A 21,660-nucleotide genomic window follows, 5' to 3' on the forward strand; every position below is an offset into this window, starting at 1 on the left:
AGGGTATAAAGGTAGGAGTTGTGCAAACAACCTTTTGTTATTGTATAACTTTTATTTTTAATAAACCACATTAGTAGGGTATAGCTCTTTTGTATAGTCTAACATTTATCCCTACTACATCAGGAAGTTAAAGTTGGAAGAGAATTGATGACAGCTTTAATCAGCTATTAACAATGATATGGAATTATGTTAGTCTCTTACATCACCAAGTTATAATTCTATTCAAACTGAGAGAGGATTTCAGTTGAGAGCTTTCTTTGGCATTGATTTCAAGAGAATAAAAAAATTAAATTATAACAATGCAGTAAACATTTGCAGATCTTTAATGTTTATAATATACTTCAAACATGTAATTCTCAACAGCAGTGAGCCTAATTGGAAAACACAATTAAGAATTAAAGGTGATGAAAACAAAATGCAAAAAAATGCAAAATCTATGATTTAGGTTTGTCTCGTACAAAGATTGGTCAAGCTTTTCAAAGAGCCTTAGGCAGACACATTAGAAATTCATTAATTTGTCAAGAATATATTTTTCTTGCAAAATCAATATTCTACCCAAATTTCAGATCCTGTCATTTTAGCTCATCAATCTAGCCTCGTTAATTTCAACTCAATCAACCAACTCTCAATTACTAGAAAGATGATGCAATGAATTTGTCAACTGTGCTTTTAAGAAACATTTAAAAATAGCCTGTTCAGCATGTTAGATTTTGCAAGAATCACTTTACTCCAGATATCTGCACAGATTTGGTCCAAACATCAGAAAATTCCAGAGTGACTGGCAATGAAGCAATCAGCAGATTAATATTAGTCACAGGGAATCAAGGAGAAAGCTCACCACTTGCTTTAGCCACAACAATATATAATCACAAAGCAATAAAAACACAAGGATAGACAGCAAGAGTAATCCAATCACCTTCAAATGCCTACCCCTAGTTGGACATCAACTTGGATATAGGTCCCACATCTCTTTGTCAAATACTTGGAACACCCAACGTATCAACATTTTTATAGCTCCATTTCAAGGTATGCAAAAGTTCAAGTTCAAGTTTATTGTCATCTGAGTGTACATCCATACAACCAATGAAACAACGTTCCTCTGGTCCAAGGAGAGTAATAAAAGATCTCACACAGTACATTAAACAAAAATATAAATCAAAATGCATGTAGTGCATGGCACAGGTAAACAGTGAACTGTAACAGATCTCTGTCCAAGTGACAAGACCTTGATAATGGCAGGGTAGTCATTACTCTCACAGCTTGAAGGAAGAAGACGTTACTCAGTCAGGCAGTCCTAGTCCTGATGCTATTGTACCTCCTTCCTGATGGTGGTAGGTCAAAAAGATTGTGAGATGGGTGTAGGGATCCTCAACAATGCTTCGGGCCCTTCAGATACAACGCTCCCGGTAAATGTCACAAGTAGTGGGGAAGGAGACCCTGATGATACTTTCAGTGGTTTTGACAATCCTCTGTGAGGTCTTGTGGTCAATGCCTTGCAACGTCCATATCACAATGAACAGCCAGACAGGAGGCATCTCGAAGGTCCTCAATTGCCTCTGAAAGTGTAGTCACTGCTGTGCCTTTTTGACTAATGAGCAGGTGTTATGAGTCCAGGTTATGTGCACACTAAGGAAGTTTGTACTCTTCACTCTCCACAGCAGAGCTACTGATGTCCACTGGAGAGTGGTTGCCTGCGCCTTTCTGAAATCCACAATCATCTACATAGAACATAGAATAGTACAGCACAGTACAGGCCCTTCGGCCCATAATGTTGTGCCGAGCCTCAAACCCTGCCTCCCATATAAGCCCCCACCTTAAATTCCTCCATATACCTGTCTAGTAGTCTCTTAAACTTCACTAGTGTATCTGCCTTCACCACTGACTCAGGCAGTGCATTCCACGCACCAACCACTCTCTGAGTAAAAAACCTTCCTCTAATATCCCCCTTGAACTTCCCACCCCTTACCTTAAAGCCATGTACTCTTGTATTGAGCAGTGGTGCCCTGGGGAAGAGGCACGTCTTGTCCACGTTGAGACTCAGGTTGGTGTTCTCACACTATCTGACAAGCCTCTCTACCTCCTCTCTGTATGCTGACCCATCATTGTTGCTGATGAAGCCAACCACTTTTGTATTATCTGCCAACTTGATGATGTGGGTTAAGTTGGATCTGGCAGTGCAGTCATGAGTCAGCAGCAGGCTGAGCTCACTGAGCACTGTGGGTCACCAGTGCTCAGTGTGACGGAGCTTGAGATGTTGTTGCCAACTCGGACTGACTGGGGTCTTTCTGTCAAGAAGTCCAAGATCCTGTATGGAGAGGAGTGTTGTCCCAATGTGGGAAGTTTACTCATGGGACGATGGTGTTGAATGCCAAGCTGAAGTTGATGAACAGCCTCCTGGCATATGAAACATCATGTTCTAGGTGAGACAAGACCAAGTGGAAGACCGAGGCTATGGAATTATTGGTGCACCGGTTTGAGGGGTAGACATACTAGAAAGGGTCCAATTTAGCTGGAAGGTGGGATTTTATACTATCTATTACCAGCCGCACAAAGCAGTTCATGGTGGTTGAAGTCAGTGCCATTGGGTGGTAATCATTTAGGACCGTTCCCATCGCTCTCTTGGGCACCAGAATAATGGTGGCTGCCTTGAAGCCTGCAGGGACAGGGGACTATTTCAAAGAAATATTTCAAAAAAGTTAAACAAGGTCTATCAGGTACTGATGGAAAACTATTGTGTGCTGTGTGATATTCTGATTGAGATAATAAACTGAAGTCCATATGGCTGTTTTATATCCATAAGCAGTTCTACAAAATTGTTCCAGGGAGCAAGGGAACTCTCCCAAGTCATGATCAGGATTCCATACCCAAATTCCACACAAAAGTTACTTTATCACACAACATAGAACCACATGTGAGATCAGGTATTTTCAAACTGGGCAAAATTCACAAATCTTTGTACAACACTTACTCAAGAACATCTCGGTTGAACTGTTTCTGACGATTGCCCAAAAACTCGCCAATCATCTGCCTGCTAAGGCCTTTTCTCTGCAGAAGGAAGTGTGCAACACCAACAGGAGTATCAGGAACAAATCCACGTTCTATCAAGTACTGTATACCTTTCTCGGGCTTCCTATGTAAATAAAAAAGAAGTTGAGTTAGAGGTTAAGATACATTGTGTGCTCAAGTGTCTAGAAAGAAAAGAAACTACTTGAAAAATTGTATATTTATAGTGTGGAATTTATAGATACTCGCACAGTGTTTATACTTGACTAAAGTCATGAGCAGAGAAAAATGAGAAAGCCTCAGGAAAGACACAACTTCTTTCATGCAGATCCTTTGAGACAGCAAATAACCTGTAGAAAATTCAGGCTGTACCGCCACACCTGATTTTCCTTGCAAGGATATAATTCACGAGTGCCAATATCACAGAAATTCCACCTATGATTAATCCTAGGGGTAGTACTAAGCATCAATTGAAAATGCAGAACAACAATTTTCACATTTCCAAAAGGATACAATCTCCTCTTCTTGACAATCAATGGCATTATTGTCACCAAGTTTTCAATGGTCTATCTCCTGGTGAAGAACCTGATAAGAAGCTTAACTAGATCATTTACACAGAAACTTTGGCTAAGTAAGGCAAATCAGGAGCTGGGTATACTGCTGTGCAGGACTTGCTTCCCCACCCACCAAATGTTAGCAATCATCCAGGGATGTGAAGAAATCCTCTCCACCTGCTTGCATGAATATAGTTTCAACAGCTTCATTATCACCTGACCAGCATCAAATGCTCCAGTTTTTAAGCAAAGTTTCTTTTCACTATACGCATTCCGGGAGCTGCAGTGTATACAGCAAAGAAATACTATTAGCCCCACATGATCTAACTTGAAAGCAAAGCTTTATTCTCCTAGATAGCATGGGGTTAAAATCTTGAAGCACTCTGCCTAAAACCACTGTGAGGACACCTTCACCACGACACAGTACTCTGCCATGATTCCATAGCCAAGAGCGTTAATACTAATTTGGTGTTTGATTATCATATCCATACATGAATTTGAAAATGTATCTTGTTACATTTTTTGAAATTTCAACTAACTGACAGAATGCACTGCTCTTCTGTCCCTTATTTTCATTAAGCAGGATTGAGCTGCCTGTTCAAGTCAATTCTGAATTGGATATTCTGAATTTCCTGAAATCACTATTAAATTCAATATTTTCAGACCTCACACCTTATGCTCTTGTTGGGGAGATGAAAGTGGAGGAAATTATTCTTTTATATACTACTAATATATCACTATATACATACATCAACAGAACAAACAAAAATGAACTATTTCTGGCAGGCTGAACAGATGCCTTGCATTAACAAGAGAAAATCTGCAGTTGCTGGAAATCCAAGGAACACACACAAAATGCTGGAGGCGCTCAGCAGGCCAGGCAGCATCTATGGAAAAGAGTACAGTCAATGTTTCAGGCCCAGACCCTTCATCAGGACTGGAGAAAAAAAAAGATGAGGAGTCAGATTAAGAAGCTGGAGAGGGGAGAAAGAAGCACAAGGTGATGGGTGAAACCTGGGGTGGGGGGAGAGGGTGAAGAAGAGAGCTGGGAAGTTGTTTGGTGAAAGGGATACTAGTTTGGTTTTACATGCTTGAAGAAAAAGATATTAATTTATACACTTGAAGAATGCCCATTGTTGAATGAATTTTCTGACCCTTCATTCTACCAATCACATATTTTTCCCTAACTGACAAAGACTCTTTCTCAAGCCACTTGCTATCCTGCTTCATAGCTAACTAGTATGATGTGTATGACAACAGTGTGATGTAAAGACTAATTCTTAAATATCTCTTTGTTTTCTTGCACAACATGACCATCTTAAAAAGGAAGAAACAGAAATCAGATTAGAAATGATGCACACTGGATTTTATAAACCAAAAAACAACGCTGCTCTTCTAATTTGAATACACTGATGAATGCTATGGTATATTAGCAATATAATCAGATTCACAATCACAATCAGGTTTAATACCACCAGCATATGTCATGGAATTTGCTGTTTTGCAGCAGCAGTACATTGTAATACATAATAATAAAAGAAACTATAAATTACAGTAAGTCTATAAATAAAAAAAATTAAATAAGTAGTGCAAAAAGAGAGGTAGTGTTCATGGGTTCATGGTCCGTTCAGAAATCTGACGGTGGATTGTAACTGCATTAATATGTTAAGCCCAGAATACAGCTTCAGAGATGTTGACGTCGAGGAACTTGAAACTGCTTACCTTTTCCACTACTGATGTTGGAGGGGAAGAAGCTGTTCCTGAAACTTTGTTTTCAAGCACCTCTACCTCCTCCTTGACGCTAGCAAAGAGAAGAGGACATGACCTGAATGATGCGGGTCCTTATTGATGGAACCACCCTCTTGAGGCATCTATTTTTGAAGGTGTCCTCAGTGCTGGGGAGGCTCATGCCCATGATGGATCTGGCTGAGTTTACAACTTTCTGCAGCATTTTCTGATCCTGTGCTCTGGCCCCTCCATACCCGATTGTGGTGCAACCAATTAGAATGCTCTCCATGGTTATCTGCAAACACTTGTAGAAGTCTTCGATGACATACCAAGTCTCTGCTCAATATACTGATAGATCTTCAGAGATGTTGACATCCAGAAACTTGAAATTGATCATCCTTTCCACTGCTGATCCCTCGATGAGGACTGGGGTGTGTTCCCTTGACTTCTCCTTCCTGTAGTCCACAATCAATTCTTTGGTCTTACTGACGTTGAGTGTAAGGATGTTGTTGTGACATCACTCAACCAGCCATCTATCTCACTCCTGTATGCCTCCTCATCATCATCTGAAATTCTACCAACAATAGTTGTGTCATTGGCAAATTGATAGTATGAGCTGTGCCCAGCTACACAGTCGTTAAGACAGAATAGATCGGTGGGTAAGTGCACATTTTGAGGTGCGCTAGTGTTGATCATCAGCAAAGAGGATATGTTATTTCCAATCTGCACATACTGTGGTCTTCCGGTAAAGAAGGCAAGGATCCAGTTGCACAGCGAGGTACTGAGGCCCAGATTAGAACTGAGGGCATGATTCAAAGGCTCAGATGTCAGAGAAATGTATACGATATACCTCCTGAAATGCTTTTTCTTCGCAACCATCCACGAAAACCAAGGAGTATCCCAAAGAATGAATGACAGTTAAACGTTAGTACCCCGAAGTCCCCCCCACCCAGCTCCCCTCTCCCACGCGTAAGCAACAGTGAGCAACAATCCCCCTCCCCCCCACCAGCAAAAAAAAAGCATCGACACCACCACTGAGCACTCAAGCATGAGCAAAGCAATAGCAAAGACACAGTCTTGCAGTTACCCCAAAGACTTCGCATTTCACCCGGTATTCGACATACTGTAGGTTCTCTCTCTCCCTAATATGGGAGAAAAAGGTGTCTCCATTTTCCCAGTGAGCGGGGAGACATAACAAACAACTTGCTGGTTTACGATGTTAAACGTCTGTTATTTCACTTTTTTTGAGCTTTGTGCCTGAAGATCGCAAAGATCCTGGGTCTCTAGGCACATAGCTGTAGATACTTCGACTCCTCTGACGACGTACGGGTCATTTACACCGACCCTCGACCCACCTGTCTCCAGAGCCCCGAGATCCCAGGCTTTCAAATCCAAGCTGGACTTTTAGGCCAAGCTTTTGGCGTGCCGAACAACAGCCAATTATGGAACCCTGAGAGTGGGTCCCAATCCCACAAAGAACCATGGTCAGCGTGTAAGTCTGGGTCAGGGTCTTCAAAAGAACCCTGAAAGGGAAAAATAGAGATACAAAGATGAAAATAGAGCTGTTTCCAAAGATGCAAGCAAAGGAGTTGCTGTTAGGCATCATTAACCCTCCTAAGCTCCGCCTCCAGATTGTGTTCAAAGCTGACCTGTAATCAATAAACAGCAGCCTGACATAGGTATTGCTACTATCCAAGTAATCCAAGGCCAAGTGAAGTGCCAGTGAGATTGCAGATGCCGTAGAACTATTATGGTGATATCCAAATTGCAGCAGGTCCAGGTCCCTGCTTAGGCAGGAGTTGATTCTGGCCATGGCCAACCACTCAAAGCCTTTCACAAATCATAACTGGACTTCTTATATGGTTATCATCACCAACCTTGAATGCCACAGATCTAGCCCTCAGCAGGCTATGAATCTCTAGGTTCAACCACGGCTTTTGACTTGGGCAAGTCCAGTATGTTTAGTTATTTATTTATTGAGATACAGCGTGGAATAGGCCCTTCTGGCCTTTCAACCATATCCCCCAATTTAATCCTAGCTTAATCATGGGACAATTTACAATGCCCAATTAACCTACCAGCCAGTACATTTTTAGACTGTAGGAGGAAACCAGAGCCACTGGAGGAAATCCATGCAGTCATGGGGAGAACACACAAACTCTTTTAAGGCAGTGGCAGGAATTGAACCTGGGTTGCAAGTACTGTAAAGCATTGTGCTAACTACTACGCTACCACGCCACCCCAAAGGGCTCAAAGGCATATACTCATTCACAGTCTTGAGGAAGTTTGTTACAGCTGTGGCATATTCATTCAGATTCAAAGATGAATCCCTGAACATTGTTCAGTCCACTGTCTCAAAGCAATCCCGTAAACATTCCTCTGCCTCCCTTGGCCATACCTTCTTGATCCTCACCAGTGGTGCTGTGGTCTTTCATCTTCAGGCAGGTGATCGAATTTTCCAAAATGTGAACACGGATTGCACGGTAAGCATTCTTGATGGTGATTTAACAGTGATCAGGTGATAGAGTATGTTGGTGGGTAGTTGTTCTAAGACTTCTTCAAGCTGGATTGGTTGAAATCTCCTGCAAATAATAGGGAAGGCATCAGGGTGTGCTGTCTGGTGACTGCTGATCATGGTGCTCAGCTCTTCCAGTGCCTGCCTGATGTTGGCCCGAGGTGGTATGTACACTGCTACCAGGATGATGGCGAAAAACTTCCTTGGCAAATAAATGGATGACATTTGACTGCTCGATGTTCTAGGTTGGGTGATCAGGACTGAGACAGAACTGCCACGTCTGTGCACCATGCTGAGTTAATCATAAAGCTTACTCCATCTCCAGTTGTTCTGTCTTTGTGGAGAATGGTGAAGCCATCATGCTGCAGCATTGTGTCCACAATGGCAAATGTTAGCAATGTTTTCATGAAGCTGAGAATACAGCAGTCCCTGATGTCCCTCTGGTACTGCGATCTGGTACTGCTCTGTGGTCTTCAGTTTTATTTTCCAGAGGCTACATTTTCCAGCAAGAACGTCGGGACTGGGGTTCTGAAGCCTCTGTATTTCAATCGTACTTGTAGACTGGTGTGCCTTCCCCATTTCCATTTTCTTAAAGGGGAATAGCACACATGACCAAGTCTGCCATCTGGATCTGCTGATTTTGAGTACCAACAGATTTTTTAAACATCTTAAAATGATGTTGTTGAAGTAATCCAGAAAAGTAAATCTTTCATGGAAAGTTAAAGCAGAATCAATCCACAAAAGGAATTGATCCCAACAAAAATGGCATATAAACCTGATGTTAAGGATAATTTTTGAAAATATGCCCATCATAGCGCATAAAAAATAAGTCTGGTATTACACATTTAAAGAAGAAATGCACAGCTTGAACTTTGAAGATGATTATTGTTTTGGGCTATAATATTGTGAATCTTGAAAACTTAAACTAGTAAATCCAAATTATTAACTGATGTATGGTAAGTACAATTAAAAGGAAAGAAAAACAAAGGAGTTGAGGGATATTGAACCTTATTCAATCTTTGCATAATTAAATTCCAAAGTAATGAGACTCAGCACTTAGAAAATATAACTTTTAAGTTTCATAGAGGGTTGCTGACAATAATTATTAATTATCATGGGGTTAATAGCTTCAGAGGGATATAGGAGAAACACAGGCAAATGGGATTAACTTAGGTGCGTATGGATAAATTGGACCAAAGGGCCTGACTCTAAAATTTCATTACATTTGATTAGATCACCCCCAGCTATAATGGCATATTTGTTGTGAAAGTAATGTAACTTCACATCCATCCATGTATTTCAATGCTAGATTTATCATTACGGAGCTGTAATAACACAATCTACAAATGGGGCAGATCAGACTGCAGCTTCCGATTTCTGCATTTAACTATGAATGACCATACTTGAGAAGTTGCTGACCAATGTAATCCATAATCACAGTAAGCGCCGTTAGCTTCACAGGCAAATCTAAAGCCTGAGCTGAAACGATATTGTAAGATTTATACTAAAGCCATCAATCAACACCTTGCTTTTAGACACCAGAACCAACCAACAAGTATTACTTGATAATAAACTCAGGCTGAAAGCCTGGGTAATCTGAGCAATATCCCTCTTATATCATATGCATGCAGCATAGGCTGCTATTCTCAACTCCCTTTTCAACTGAAATCATCAAGTTCATTCAAAAGTGAAAATTGAACCTTGGATACTCATGATTTCTTAAGCCCACAAGCTATAACAGTACATTAATGGAATATTAGTAGAAGTTGGTTTCACCAGAATTACAATGTATGCCTCATTGCATTGATCAGCAAGGAGAAGCCAGGAATTGTTAAGTGAACAGATTTCAGAGATATTTGATAAAAAGCAACATCAACATTTCCTTTAAAATATGAAGACAGATCATAATCACCCACACTGGATTTACAGAGGAAATTTTCCACAAAGGCAACTACATTTATCTTTAAAAGCTGGAGCGCAGGGAGAAAAAACTGTAAAAAACAAATTACATTCTTGATTTTAATTATCAGCACAATGAATACAAAATGAATTTAATTTAAATAGGACATTGGCCAGGTCATAGCTGGAGAACTATTGCAGTTCTGATAGCTGCAAGGACAATTGACGCAAGTACTTCAGCAAAAAATGGTAAAGGTTATAGTAATGAAGAAAAAACATATCACCAACTGTCCACTTGCACCAAACTCCTGTCCCGACTACAAAGGTGAAGGGAAATTTACAGAAGTTGAAATTCTGAGTGGTCTTGAGAAAATAGTAAAATAAAAATCTACGAGTTCATCATTTGTGAAAACAAAGTGAGAATTATGAAAAAGTATCTAACCCCAACTCCCATCTCTGCACTACGATGGAGTAACAACAAGGAATCCTTCCTTACTTCCACTTCCAACTTTGTAGGTTCTGTAGTAGCTAATGAGGCCATGGTAGGAACCATAGGTTTGTTCACAGGTACAGGCCAAGAAGATGGGCAATTTGTGAGGATGCCTGTTGTTTACACAGGGTCTCTGTGTTCTCCCTGTAGACTAGGACTTGACAGTTTGCTTTTGTGAGGTACTGTCAGAGAAGAGGCAGCTTTGTGGAGTACTTGTGACATCAACATTAATCTACACAATAATGCTGCTTTTGATGCTGATGTTTCAGGACCAGGCTGAGGGAGATAAAAGCAAGGATTTATGGTAGTTATCCCACAGTCACGTCACCATTATGGTACAGGTGACATCAGATCTTCGTCATTTCTTGCTCAAACAATGATATTATCCAGCAGATGCCAATGACTGAATGATGACTGTGACCTCCAAGTTGCTTGCCATTTCAACTCCCCTTCCTATTCCTACAATGACCTGTCAGTCTTAGTTTTATCCACTGACAGCATGAAGCTAACTTCAAGCTAAAAGAACTGAATCTCCTAATTCACCTGGTTAATCTACATCATCAGGGACCCCCACCACTCAAGTCATGCTTTCTTCTCGTTACTGCCATCAGGAAGATGGTACAGAAGCCTCAAGACTCACACCACCAGGTTCAGAAACCGTTGTTACCCTTCAACTATCAGGCTCCTGAACCAGAGAAGATAACTTCACTCAACTTCACTTGCTCCATCACTGAATGGTTCCCACAACCTACGGACTCACTTTCAAGGACATTTGATCTCATGTTCTTGATATTTATTGCTTATTTATATATTTATTATTATTAATTACCCACACATTATAGCTTCTGGTTCTCCTATCTCCTCCCCATTTTCCTCTACTTTCCTCATTTATCAGATTCTGTATCTGCAGCCCCTTGTTTCTGGCCTCTGTCTCTCCATCCACTTCCATCTGTCTCCTTCGTATCCTCTTTCCTAATGTGTCTTTGCCTATCACCCACCAGCTATTGTCTCCTAATTCCATAGCTTCCCCTTCTCATCATCTCTTAACTCATTTAATTCCACCTGTCACCCACCAACCCTGCCTCAACCCTCCCACTCAGCTCTTTATTTTGGCTATCTTCCCTCTACACTCTTATTCCTGATGCAAGGTTTCAACTATACCTCCACAAATGATGTTAAATTCCTTCAGCAGTTTGTTTCTTGATATCTTGTGTTATCCTTCCCCACTCTTTCCTTGCTGATCATATCTTGCCAGATGATTGTGCCCCTTCTCACACTGATGCTGGAGTCATCTTGGATGATCAGTTTGTTTCTTTTTGGAATGTGGGTTACAATTTTCAAGGTTATAATAGAAGTATTTCTGGACTTTTTCCAAAGCTTTAAAAGTGAGGGCACATGCATGACTGTGTCATGGGCCACTGTGAGCTAGAGAGTCATAAGGCACTCACTAATTCTACAGAGCAAATCCCTGAGATTCTAGTCTAGCTTATTCCTGATAATAAAGATCACTCCAAGAGTACAAGAGATCCCTTAGATGCTGAAAATCCAGGGCAACACACAAAATCCTGGAGAAACTCAGCAGGTCAGGCAGCATCTAGGGAGGGGAATAAACAGTTAACGTTTTTGGTCATGATCCTTCATTAGGTCTGGAAAGGAAGGGGGGACAAGCCAGAATAAGAAGGTGGGGGGAGGGGAAGTAGTAAAAACCGGCAAGCGATAGGTGAAGCCAGGTGAGGGGAAAAGTGTGTGGATGGGGAGATGAAGTGGGAAGCATGAAGGTGATAGGTGGGAAAGGCAAAGGGCTGAAGAAGGAATCTGGTTGGCATGGAGCGGGGAACCATAGGAGGAACAGAAGGAGCAGGAGCATCAGAGTGAGGTGATGGGCAGGTAAGCAAAAGTGTAAGAGGAGAGCCAGAATGGGAAATGGAAAAAAGAAAAGAGGGAAAGAGGAAAGACTCCTTCCTTTCCAGTTTGTCAAAAGTGGTGTATTCACTACATTATTCTTTAAAATGTCCATCTCCCGCTTGTTGTGCCTCATTCATTGTGATGAAGTTGATGCCAAAGCATCTGAGTTCCTGAGATATGACAGCACATGCTGTTCAGATCTGTTGTTATATTTGTTCATGAGGTTCTTGATATTCTAGTTCCTGAACCTCATTGTGGAATGGAAGATGTACTGGAAATAGACTTTTTTTTTTAAACATGGGGTAGCTAGTTACTATCCCATGAGCAAGAACTTGATTCAGTGATGAGGAGGCCCAAACACTACCAAAAACCAGGCTCTACTGCATGGATATTGATGTGCACAGGTACATGGGCATATGGGGTAAAAACTCCATATAGTGCCTGAGTACAGATGTGTGTGCATGTTAACAGCGATCAAGCATGCCTATGGTGGAATGCTCATACAAGAAACCACAAGATGACAGGCTTGTAATAAGATAAATGGACATGTCACACAGGGTAACATGTTGATCCAGCAAAATAACATAGAATGCAGGCTGTTGATGATTTCCCTCTCAGTGGTGGCATTCACAAAATTTCTTCCTAATATACAACAAATAAAAATCAACTTCTGCTGGGTTATTTTTGTGCTCAAGATAACATGAAAAATTGCCCAGGTATGTCCTGTTCACAAATTGCAGGACAAATCCAAATCAACCATTTACTGCCCTGTTAGTGTAATCTTGATCATCACAGCAATGGAAGGGATAATTGATGGTGCTTTCAAGTGGCACTTACTTTGCAATAAACTGCTCACAGAAGCTCACTTTGGTTCCACCAAAGTCACTCAGCTCCTGATTTGATTACAGCCTTAGTCCAAACATGGACTAAAGAGCTGAACTCCAGAGATAAATTGAGAGTAACTGCCCTTGGCTTCATGACAGCATTTCAATAACTAACATTAAGAAGCTTTGCTAAACTGGAATCAATAGGGATCAGTGGGAAAACCTGATACCCAACAAAGGAAGATGGTTGTGGTGGTTGCAGGTTAATCATCTTGGACAATAGACATTCCTCATTGCCTTGTATGTCTAATAGAAGTATCACCTGATAAATTCTCAGGTCAACATATAGCAGTTAATACACATACTTCAGTTCCATGTAGTTTTGGAGTTCCTAATAAATTTTTCATCTCCTAAAATAAAAGGCATTAAAATTTCATAGTGGTCAAAATATTTATAGATCTATAAGTAAATAAAAATAGACGTTGCATTGTAATATAAAAATGGTAGGTACAAAGCAAACCAGACACTCAGACTGTATACAACAGGAATTCTGCAGATGCTGGAAATTCAAGCAACACACATAAAAGTTGCTGGTGAACACAGCAGGCCAGGCAGCATCTCTAGGAAGACGTGCAGTCGACGTTTCAGGCCGAGACCCTTCGTCAGAACTAACTGAAGGAAGAGTGAGTAAGGGATTTGAAAGTTGGAGGGGGAGGGGGAGATCCAAAATGATAGGAGAAGACAGGAGGGGGAAGGATGGAGCCAAGAGCTGGACAGGTGATAGGCAAAAGGGATACGAAAGGATCATAGGACAGGAGGTCCGGGAAGAAAGACGGGGGGGGGGGGACCCAGAGGATGGGCAAGGGGTATATTCAGAGGGACAGAGGGAGAAAAAGGAGAGTGAGAGAAAGAATGTGTGCATAAAAATAAGTAACAGATGGGGTATGAGGGGGAGGTGGGGCATTAGCAGAAGCTAGAGAAGTCGATGGTCATGCCATCAGGTTGGAGGCTACCCAGACGGAATATAAGATGTTGTTCCTTCAACCTGAGTGCGGCTTCATCTTTACAGTAGAGGAGGCCGTGGATAGACATGTCAGAATGGGAATGGGATGTGGAATTAAAATGTGTGGCCACTGGGAGATCCTGCTTTCTCTGGCGGACAGAGCGTAGATGTTCAGCAAAGCGGTCTCCCAGTCTGCGTCGGGTCTCGCCAATATATAAAAGGTCACATCGGGAGCACCGGACGCAGTATATCACCCCAGCCGACTCACAGGTGAAGTGTTGCCTCACCTGGAAGGACTGTTTGGGGCCCTGAATGGTGGTAAGGGGGGAAGTGTAAGGGCATGTGTAGCACTTGTTCCGCTTACACGGATACGTGCCAGGAGGAAGATCAGTGGGGAGGGATGGTGGGGACGAATGGACAAGGGAGTCGCGTAGGGAGCGATCCCTGCGGAATGCAGGGGGGGGGGGAGGGAAAGATGTGCTTAGTGGTGGGATCCCGTTGGAGGTGGCGGAAGTTACAGAGAATAATATGTTGGACCCGGAGGCTGGTGGGGTGGTAGGTGAGGACCGGGGAACCCTATTCCTAGTGGGGTGGCGGGAGGATGGAGTGAGAGCAGATGTACGTGAAATGGGGGAGATGCGTTTAAGAGCTGAGTTGATAGTGGAGGAAGGGAAGCCCCTTTCTTTGAAAAAGGAAGACATCTCCCTTGTCCTAGAATGAAAAGCCTCATCCTGAGAGCAGATGTGGCGGAGACGGAGGAATTGCGAGAAGAGGATGGTGTTTTTGCAAGAGACAGGGTGAGAAGAGGAATAGTCCAGATAGCTGTGAGAGTCAGTAGGCTTATAGTAGACATCAGTGGATAAGCTGTCTCCAAAGACAGAGACAGAAAGATCTGGAAAGGGGAGGGAGATGTCGGAAATGGACCAGGTAAACTTGAGGGCAGGGTGAAAGTTGAAGGCAAAGTTAATAAAGTCAACGAACTCAGCACGCGTGCAGGAAGCAGCGCCAATGCAGTCGTCGATGTAGCGAAGGAAAAGTGGGGGACAGATACCAGAATAGGCACGGAACATAGATTGTTCCACAAAGCCAACAAAAAGGCAGGCATAGCTAGGACCTATACGGGTGCCCATAGCTACACCTTTAGTTTGGAGGAAGTGGGAGGAGCCAAAGGAGAAATTATTAAGAGTAAGGACTAATTCCGCTAGACGGAGCAGAGTGGTGGTAGAGGGGAACTGATTAGGTCTGGAATCCAAAAAAAAGCGTAGAGCTTTGAGACCTTCCTGATGAGGACTGGACATCCATGGTGAAAATAAAGCAGTGGGGGCCAGGGAACTTAAAATCATCCTGAAACGTCGACTGCACCGCTTCCTAGAGATGCTGCCTGGCCTGCTGTGTTCACCAGCAACTTTTATGTGTGTTACTCAGACTGTATGTTTAATTGCTTGTGCATTTAAATGAAGGAATGAAGAGATGTCTTTAAATGTCAATTAGCAAGTTACTGCGAGAAAAGTAAATACAATGATATATGGTACATAGTTGCTTAACAGTCCTGTACCAGTACATGCCATTTTTTGACATTTAAAGGAGCCTCAATTTTACAATACACAACTCCTAATACAAACTATTCTTACTTTATGCCTTCATAACTAAGTGTTGCCTCACAGATCTAACCATAATTTGTGTAAAAGATATTAATTGCATGTTATCCTGATAAAAGGATTTGTTCTTCATGTTTTATACAATTAAATCTATTTCTTATTTAGTCCCACATGGATTGCAAACGGAACACTTCACTCTGTAGGAAAATGCACATACCAAATAAGGAGCTTAGGAGGATGGCGCCTAACAGCCACTCCTTTGCTTGCATCATTGGAAACAGCTCTATTTCTATCTTTGATATCTCTTTTTTTCCCTTTCAAGGTTCTTTTGAAGACCCTGACCTGGAGTTATTTGCTGACCTCGTTTCTTTGCGGAAATGGGACCCACTCTCAGGGACTCACAACCAACTGTTTTTCGATATGCCAAGGATGTGGCCTTGAAGACTAGCGGGCCTTCAGGGTGCCAGGTTTTCGTGGCTCTGGAGATGGGCTGATTCGAGGCCGGTGCTGCCACCTGAAGAGTCGTGGGAGTACATGGAAGATCGAAAGCAGTGAGCTGGATGCCGGCTGTGTGCCCAGAGATCCGAGTTCTTTGGGCACAGAACTCGGAAAAAGTGATGCTACAGACTATTAACACCATGGATCAGCAAGTTGTTTTATTATGTCTCCCCTCTCACTGTGAAATGGGGACACCTTTTTTTCCCTTATTAGGGAGAGAGCCTGTGTTACGTTGAACACTGGCTGAATGAATAGTCTTTGGGGGACTGCAAGTCTGTGTCTTTACTGATGCTTTGCTGCATGCTTGAGTGCTCAGTGGGGGGTGCCGATGCTTTTTTGCTGGTGGTAGGGGGGCTGTGCTTTGCTGCTGCTTATGCGTGGGAGGGGGAGTTGGAGGGGCTTTGGGGTTCTAACATTTAACTGTCATTCATTCTTTGGGGTACTCCTCTGTTTTCATGGATGTTTGCGAAGAACAAGAATTTCAGGATGTATATTGTACACATTTCCCTGACATTAAATGCACCTATTGAAAACTATTGAGAGGGAACTTTCAAATAGAAAATATAAAAGTTAATCACCTATATATCTTCAAGAGGAAATTAAAGAGCAAATTTCCAGTATAAAAATTCACAACATGAATAATAAACACAAGAGATTATGCAGATGCTGGAAATACAGAGTAACAAATACAAAATGTTGAAGGAACTCAGTAGGTCAGACAGCATCCAAGGAAATGAATAAATAGTCGATGTTTTCGGCTGTGACCCTTTATCAGGACTCCAGGATAAACATAGACAGTTTATTCACTTTCATAGGTACTCCCTCACAGTGTGAATAATTCTATTTGGATGTTAACCAATGTATCTGGAAAGAATTAAAAAGCCTAGCATTTTTTTTACAAACCTATTCTTCCAGCACAGTGCCTTAAGGGGTATAATGCCTCAATTAAACAGTTTGGGTTTTCCAATAGATCGAAAATAATTTCATTGAGTGTATTATAATGAGCTTCATTTGATTCACAGGGGAATGGAGTAATCTAAATATTCAAAATATTCTCCTCTGCAGGACTATTAGGAAGGAAGATTATGATTTTCTAACAGCCCACACAAAATGCTGGCGGAACGCAACAGGCCAGGCAGCATCTATAGGAAGAAGTACAGTCGACGTTTCGGGTCAAGACCCTTCGTCAGGACTAATGGAAAAAAGAGATAGTAAGAGATTTGAAACTAGGAGGGGGAGGGGGAGACCCGAAATGATAGAAGACAGGAGGGGGATGGATGAAGCCAAGAGCTGGGAAGTTGATTGGCAAAAGGGATACAAGGCTGGAGAAGGGGAAGTATCATGGAACGGAAGGCCTTGGAAGAAAGAAAGGGGGAGGGGAGCACCAGAGGACGATGGAGAACAGGCAAGGAGTTAATGTGAGAGGGAAAGAGAGGAAAAAAATGTTAATTGCCCTCCTCCCCATCCCTATTTATTTATTTTCTCTCTCTCTTTCCCTCTCACGTTAATTACTTGCCTGTTCTCCATCTTCCGCTGGTGCTCCCCTCCCCCTTTCTATCTTCCAAAGACTTCCGTCCCATGATACGCCCCCTTCTCCAGCCTTGTATCCCTTTTGTCAATCAACTTCCCAGCTCTTGGCTTCATCCCTCCCCCTCCTGTCCTCTCCTATCATTTCGGGTCTCCCCCTCCCCCCTCTCAAATCTCTTACTATCTCTTTTTTCTGTTAGTCCTGACGAAGGGTCTCGACCCAAAATGTTGACTGTACTTCTTCTTATAGATGCTGTTTGGCCTGCTGCGTTTCACCAGCATTTTGTGTGTGTTGCTTGAATTTCCAGCATCTGCAGATTTTCTCGTGTTTGGATTTTCTAACAGCTTTGCTTTCCCAAAGCAATTTACAGACTATGAAGTACTTCTTAAGTATAATTAGTGCGATAATTCAGGAAAAGCAGCAAGCATGTTAAGCACTGCACGCTCTGTAAAATTAAAATATAACAGTGACTAAACTTGTTTTTAGTTCAGTTGTGCTGACAGATATCAGCAAGAATAGTGGCCAGCTACCCAGCTCACCATCTAAACAGTGTCACAGGATCTTTCATGTGCACCCATGAGTGTAGAGGCTGTCTTGGTTTAATGCATCATCTGTAATGTTTGTGAATATCTTTCACGTTCAAAAACATTTTAAAAAGAAACTATTACTAAGCAAAAGTCATATTGCAATTTTAAATAGTTTAGCAAAATTAACACACTTAAAAATAAATCTAAACATATTCCCGGTCTGAGTAGAAGAACAGGAGGGGCTTAAACAATTTCCATTCAAAATAACCCTTGAGAAGTTTACTTACCTTGGAAATGTAATAACCAAAAAGTATAGTTGTCTATTTGAAGCAAATTTTATCCCTCTAATTGAAAAGATTAAAAAGAAAATAGAACTTTGGAAGACACCCCCAATTTCTTTAGTGGGTAGAGTAAATACAGTCAAGATGATCTTTCTTCCCCAGCTGCTCTATCTATTTCAGAATCTGCCCCTCTATCTTACCAAAACCTTTTTTTAAAGGATTAGATTCGATAATTCTACCTTTTATATGGAATTATGAAGCCCATCGAATTAGGAAAGAACATCTCTGCAAGAATAAGACTAGTCGGGGGCTGGCACTACCCAACTTTATTTTTTGTTACTGGGCTGCTAACATTAGACATATAGCATACTGGATAGATGATACAGTTGTACTTCCTGGATGGTTGGAGATGGAGCGTGAGGATTGTCTACCATACTCCATAGGGGCAGTCATTATGTCCCCTATTCGGTTAAATAAAGCCTGTTACAGAGGCAATTCCATTATCCATAGCACCATTCAGATGTGGAGACAAATGGGCAAGCATTTGAAACTCAGAACATTATTTTTTCTTCTACCTATATCAGCGAACCCTTCTTTTATCCCCTCATGTACAGATGGGGCCTTTGATGCAGGGCGAGAATTAGGGATAAGCAGGATTGGAGAGTTATACATACAAGGGACTTTTGTGTCATTTCGGCAGCTCCAGGACAAATTCAGATTGCAAAAGAGTAATTTTTTCAGGTATCTCCAGCTAAGACACTATATAAGATCACATCTTTCTGGTTTTGAGGCAGCAGAACCTGGTAAATTAGATAATCATTTAATTTAAGATCATGTTTAGGGACAGAACACATCATTGCCTATCTGTATGATGCCATACAAAACAGGTGTCATACAACAGTGGATAATATTAAAAAAGAGTGGGAAAAGGAGTTGGGTATAGAGATTGAGGAGGTTATATGGAATGAGGCTTTGGAGTATGTTAACTCCTGTCCCATCAATGCCAGAAATTGTTTAATACAATTTAAAATCCTACATAGACTATCATTACTCAAAAGTAAGGAATCATAAAATATTCTCAGAGGAGTCCCCAATGTGTGAGAAATGCAAGTCCTCAGAGGCAAATTTGTTACATAGTTATGCTTTATGTCCCAAGATACAAGAGTATTGGAAGCAAATACTTGAGGTCTTATCGAAGGTATTAAAGGTTCAGATAATACCAGGCCCCATTTTATTAATTTTTGGAACTTCTGCGAGGTCAAATAAATTCCAGGCTACCCAGCAACAACTCCTGACCTGTGGCATACTTAATGGAAAGAAACTCATACTGATGTTCTGGAAAAAGGAAGAAACTCCATCACTCAGACAATGGCTGGCTGTATTAATGGATACTCTGCATCTAGAGAGGATAAGATGCATTATCAAGAACAGACTCAAGGAGTTTGAAAAAATCTGGCAACCATTACTGTTGTATTTAGAAGAGATTGACAGCTGAACTAAGTGTGGGGGACAGTAGGACCCAAACAGCACATACGGGAGGGGAGGGCTGGAAAGGGGAAAGGAGATGGGCTGGTAGGGTTTCCTTTGCTTTTTGCTTGTTTACTATACATACATTCACTTGACTTTCATTATGTTGTTATAAGAAAGAAAAGAAAAAAGAAGCATTGTACTTTAGGACATTGTCTGTTCTGGTTAAGCTGATGTTGCTTCACAATAGTTTTCTGATGACTCTGCCATAGTTGGATGCATCAGCAAGGGAGATGAGGCTGAGTACAGGGCTACTTTGTCACATGGTGTGAGCAGAATTATCTGCAGCTTAATGTGAAAAAGACTAAGGAGCTGGTGGTATACCTGAGGAGGGCTAAGGCACTGGTGACCCCTGATTCCAGCCAGGGGGTCAGTGTGGACATGGTGGAGGATTACAAATACCTGGGGATACGAATTGACAATAAACTGGACTGGTCAAAGAACACTGAGGCTGTCTACAAGAAGGGTCAGAGCTGTCTCTATTTCCTGAGGAGACTGAGGTCCTTTAACATCTGCTGGACGATGCTGAGGATGTTCTATGAGTCTGTGGTGGCCAGTGCTATCATGTTTGCTGTTGTGTGCTGGGGCAGCAGGCTGAGGGTAGCAGACACCAACAGAATCAACAAACTCATTCGTAAGGCCAGTGATGTTGTGGGGATGGAACTGGACTCTCTCACGGTGGTGTCTGAAAAGAGGATATTGTCCAAGTTGCATGCCATCTTGGACAATTTCTCCCATCCACTACATAATGGACTGGTTGGGCACAGGAGTACATTCAGGCAGAGACTCATTCCACCGAGATGTAACACAGAGCGTCATAGGAAGTCATTCCTGCCTGTGGCCATCAAACCTTACAACTCCTCCCTTGGAGAGTCAGACACCCTGAGCCAATAGGCTGGTCCTGGACTTATTTCCTGGCATAATTTACATATAACTATTTAATTATTTATGGTGCAACTGTAACGAAAACCAATTTCCCTTGGGATCAATAAAGTATGACTATGACTATAAAAACATTTGAAAACAGAAATAAATCTAAATACAGTTAAATTTAACTAAATCCAAATTAAAAAGTTGTACTCAGACTTCTGACTAATTAGTTCTTGCCCTTGAATTCGATTGGCCTGCTAGTTTATCCAGGTTACTACCGGAGAAATCAGTAGATGAGTTTTCCTCTACTGATGGACCATAGATGTTCTGGGTCTAGCAATTAGCTGACTGAGAGCCAAAACTTCTGCTGTGCTTTAAGACCAGACATTCTGATTTGCTAACTAGGTAAAAGGCCATTAGTTCTGAAAACTGCTGGCTTCTAAGCAGAAGATCCACCTAAAAGGAAATGTGTAACTTTTAATTCTCAACCAAGAATAATTATAAGAATATTTACAGCTGTCTATAGCCTAGGGATCTGCAATTCTTAAAAATACAACACATTCCACACCCAACGGCAGAACAAGTAGTACTGGGCCCCTGAGCAAATAGATACAGGAGACTGTTCCACATCCCATCGTGTACAGGAACACAAGTGTCCCTCCATATAACTAAAGATTCTTGGAGCTGCATAGCCCCAATGGGCCTAAATGTTTCCAATAGCTATGGACATAGCATGAAATAATATAAGGAAATGAGAAGGAATCAAAACTTAATACAGGATTTACATTAAAAACACAGGAGGATTTTAGTGGATCAGGCAGCATCTATACCAAAACGTCAACTTTCCAGTTTCCTCTAAAGAGGCTGTCTGACCTGCTGCGTTCCTCCAGCATTTTGTGCGTTACCTCAG

The 21,660-nt window shown here is 41.7% G+C and overlaps 1 protein-coding gene across 4 annotated transcripts in view; it reads right to left on the reverse strand.

The window, feature by feature from the left end:
• iqsec1b (IQ motif and Sec7 domain ArfGEF 1b) overlaps positions 1-21,660 on the reverse strand; it is a 539,720-nt gene that overhangs the window by 44,915 nt on the left and 473,145 nt on the right. For all 4 annotated transcript variants that reach the window (XM_072280360.1, XM_072280361.1, XM_072280362.1 and 1 more), the window contains one exon: positions 2,969-3,130. In XM_072280360.1, coding sequence (XP_072136461.1) covers positions 2,969-3,130 — 162 coding nt within the window. The remainder of the gene's footprint in view (positions 1-2,968; positions 3,131-21,660) is intronic.

Source organism: Mobula birostris, chromosome 16, assembly GCF_030028105.1.
Source record: "Mobula birostris isolate sMobBir1 chromosome 16, sMobBir1.hap1, whole genome shotgun sequence".
NCBI classification, from domain to species: Eukaryota; Metazoa; Chordata; class Chondrichthyes; order Myliobatiformes; family Myliobatidae; genus Mobula; species Mobula birostris.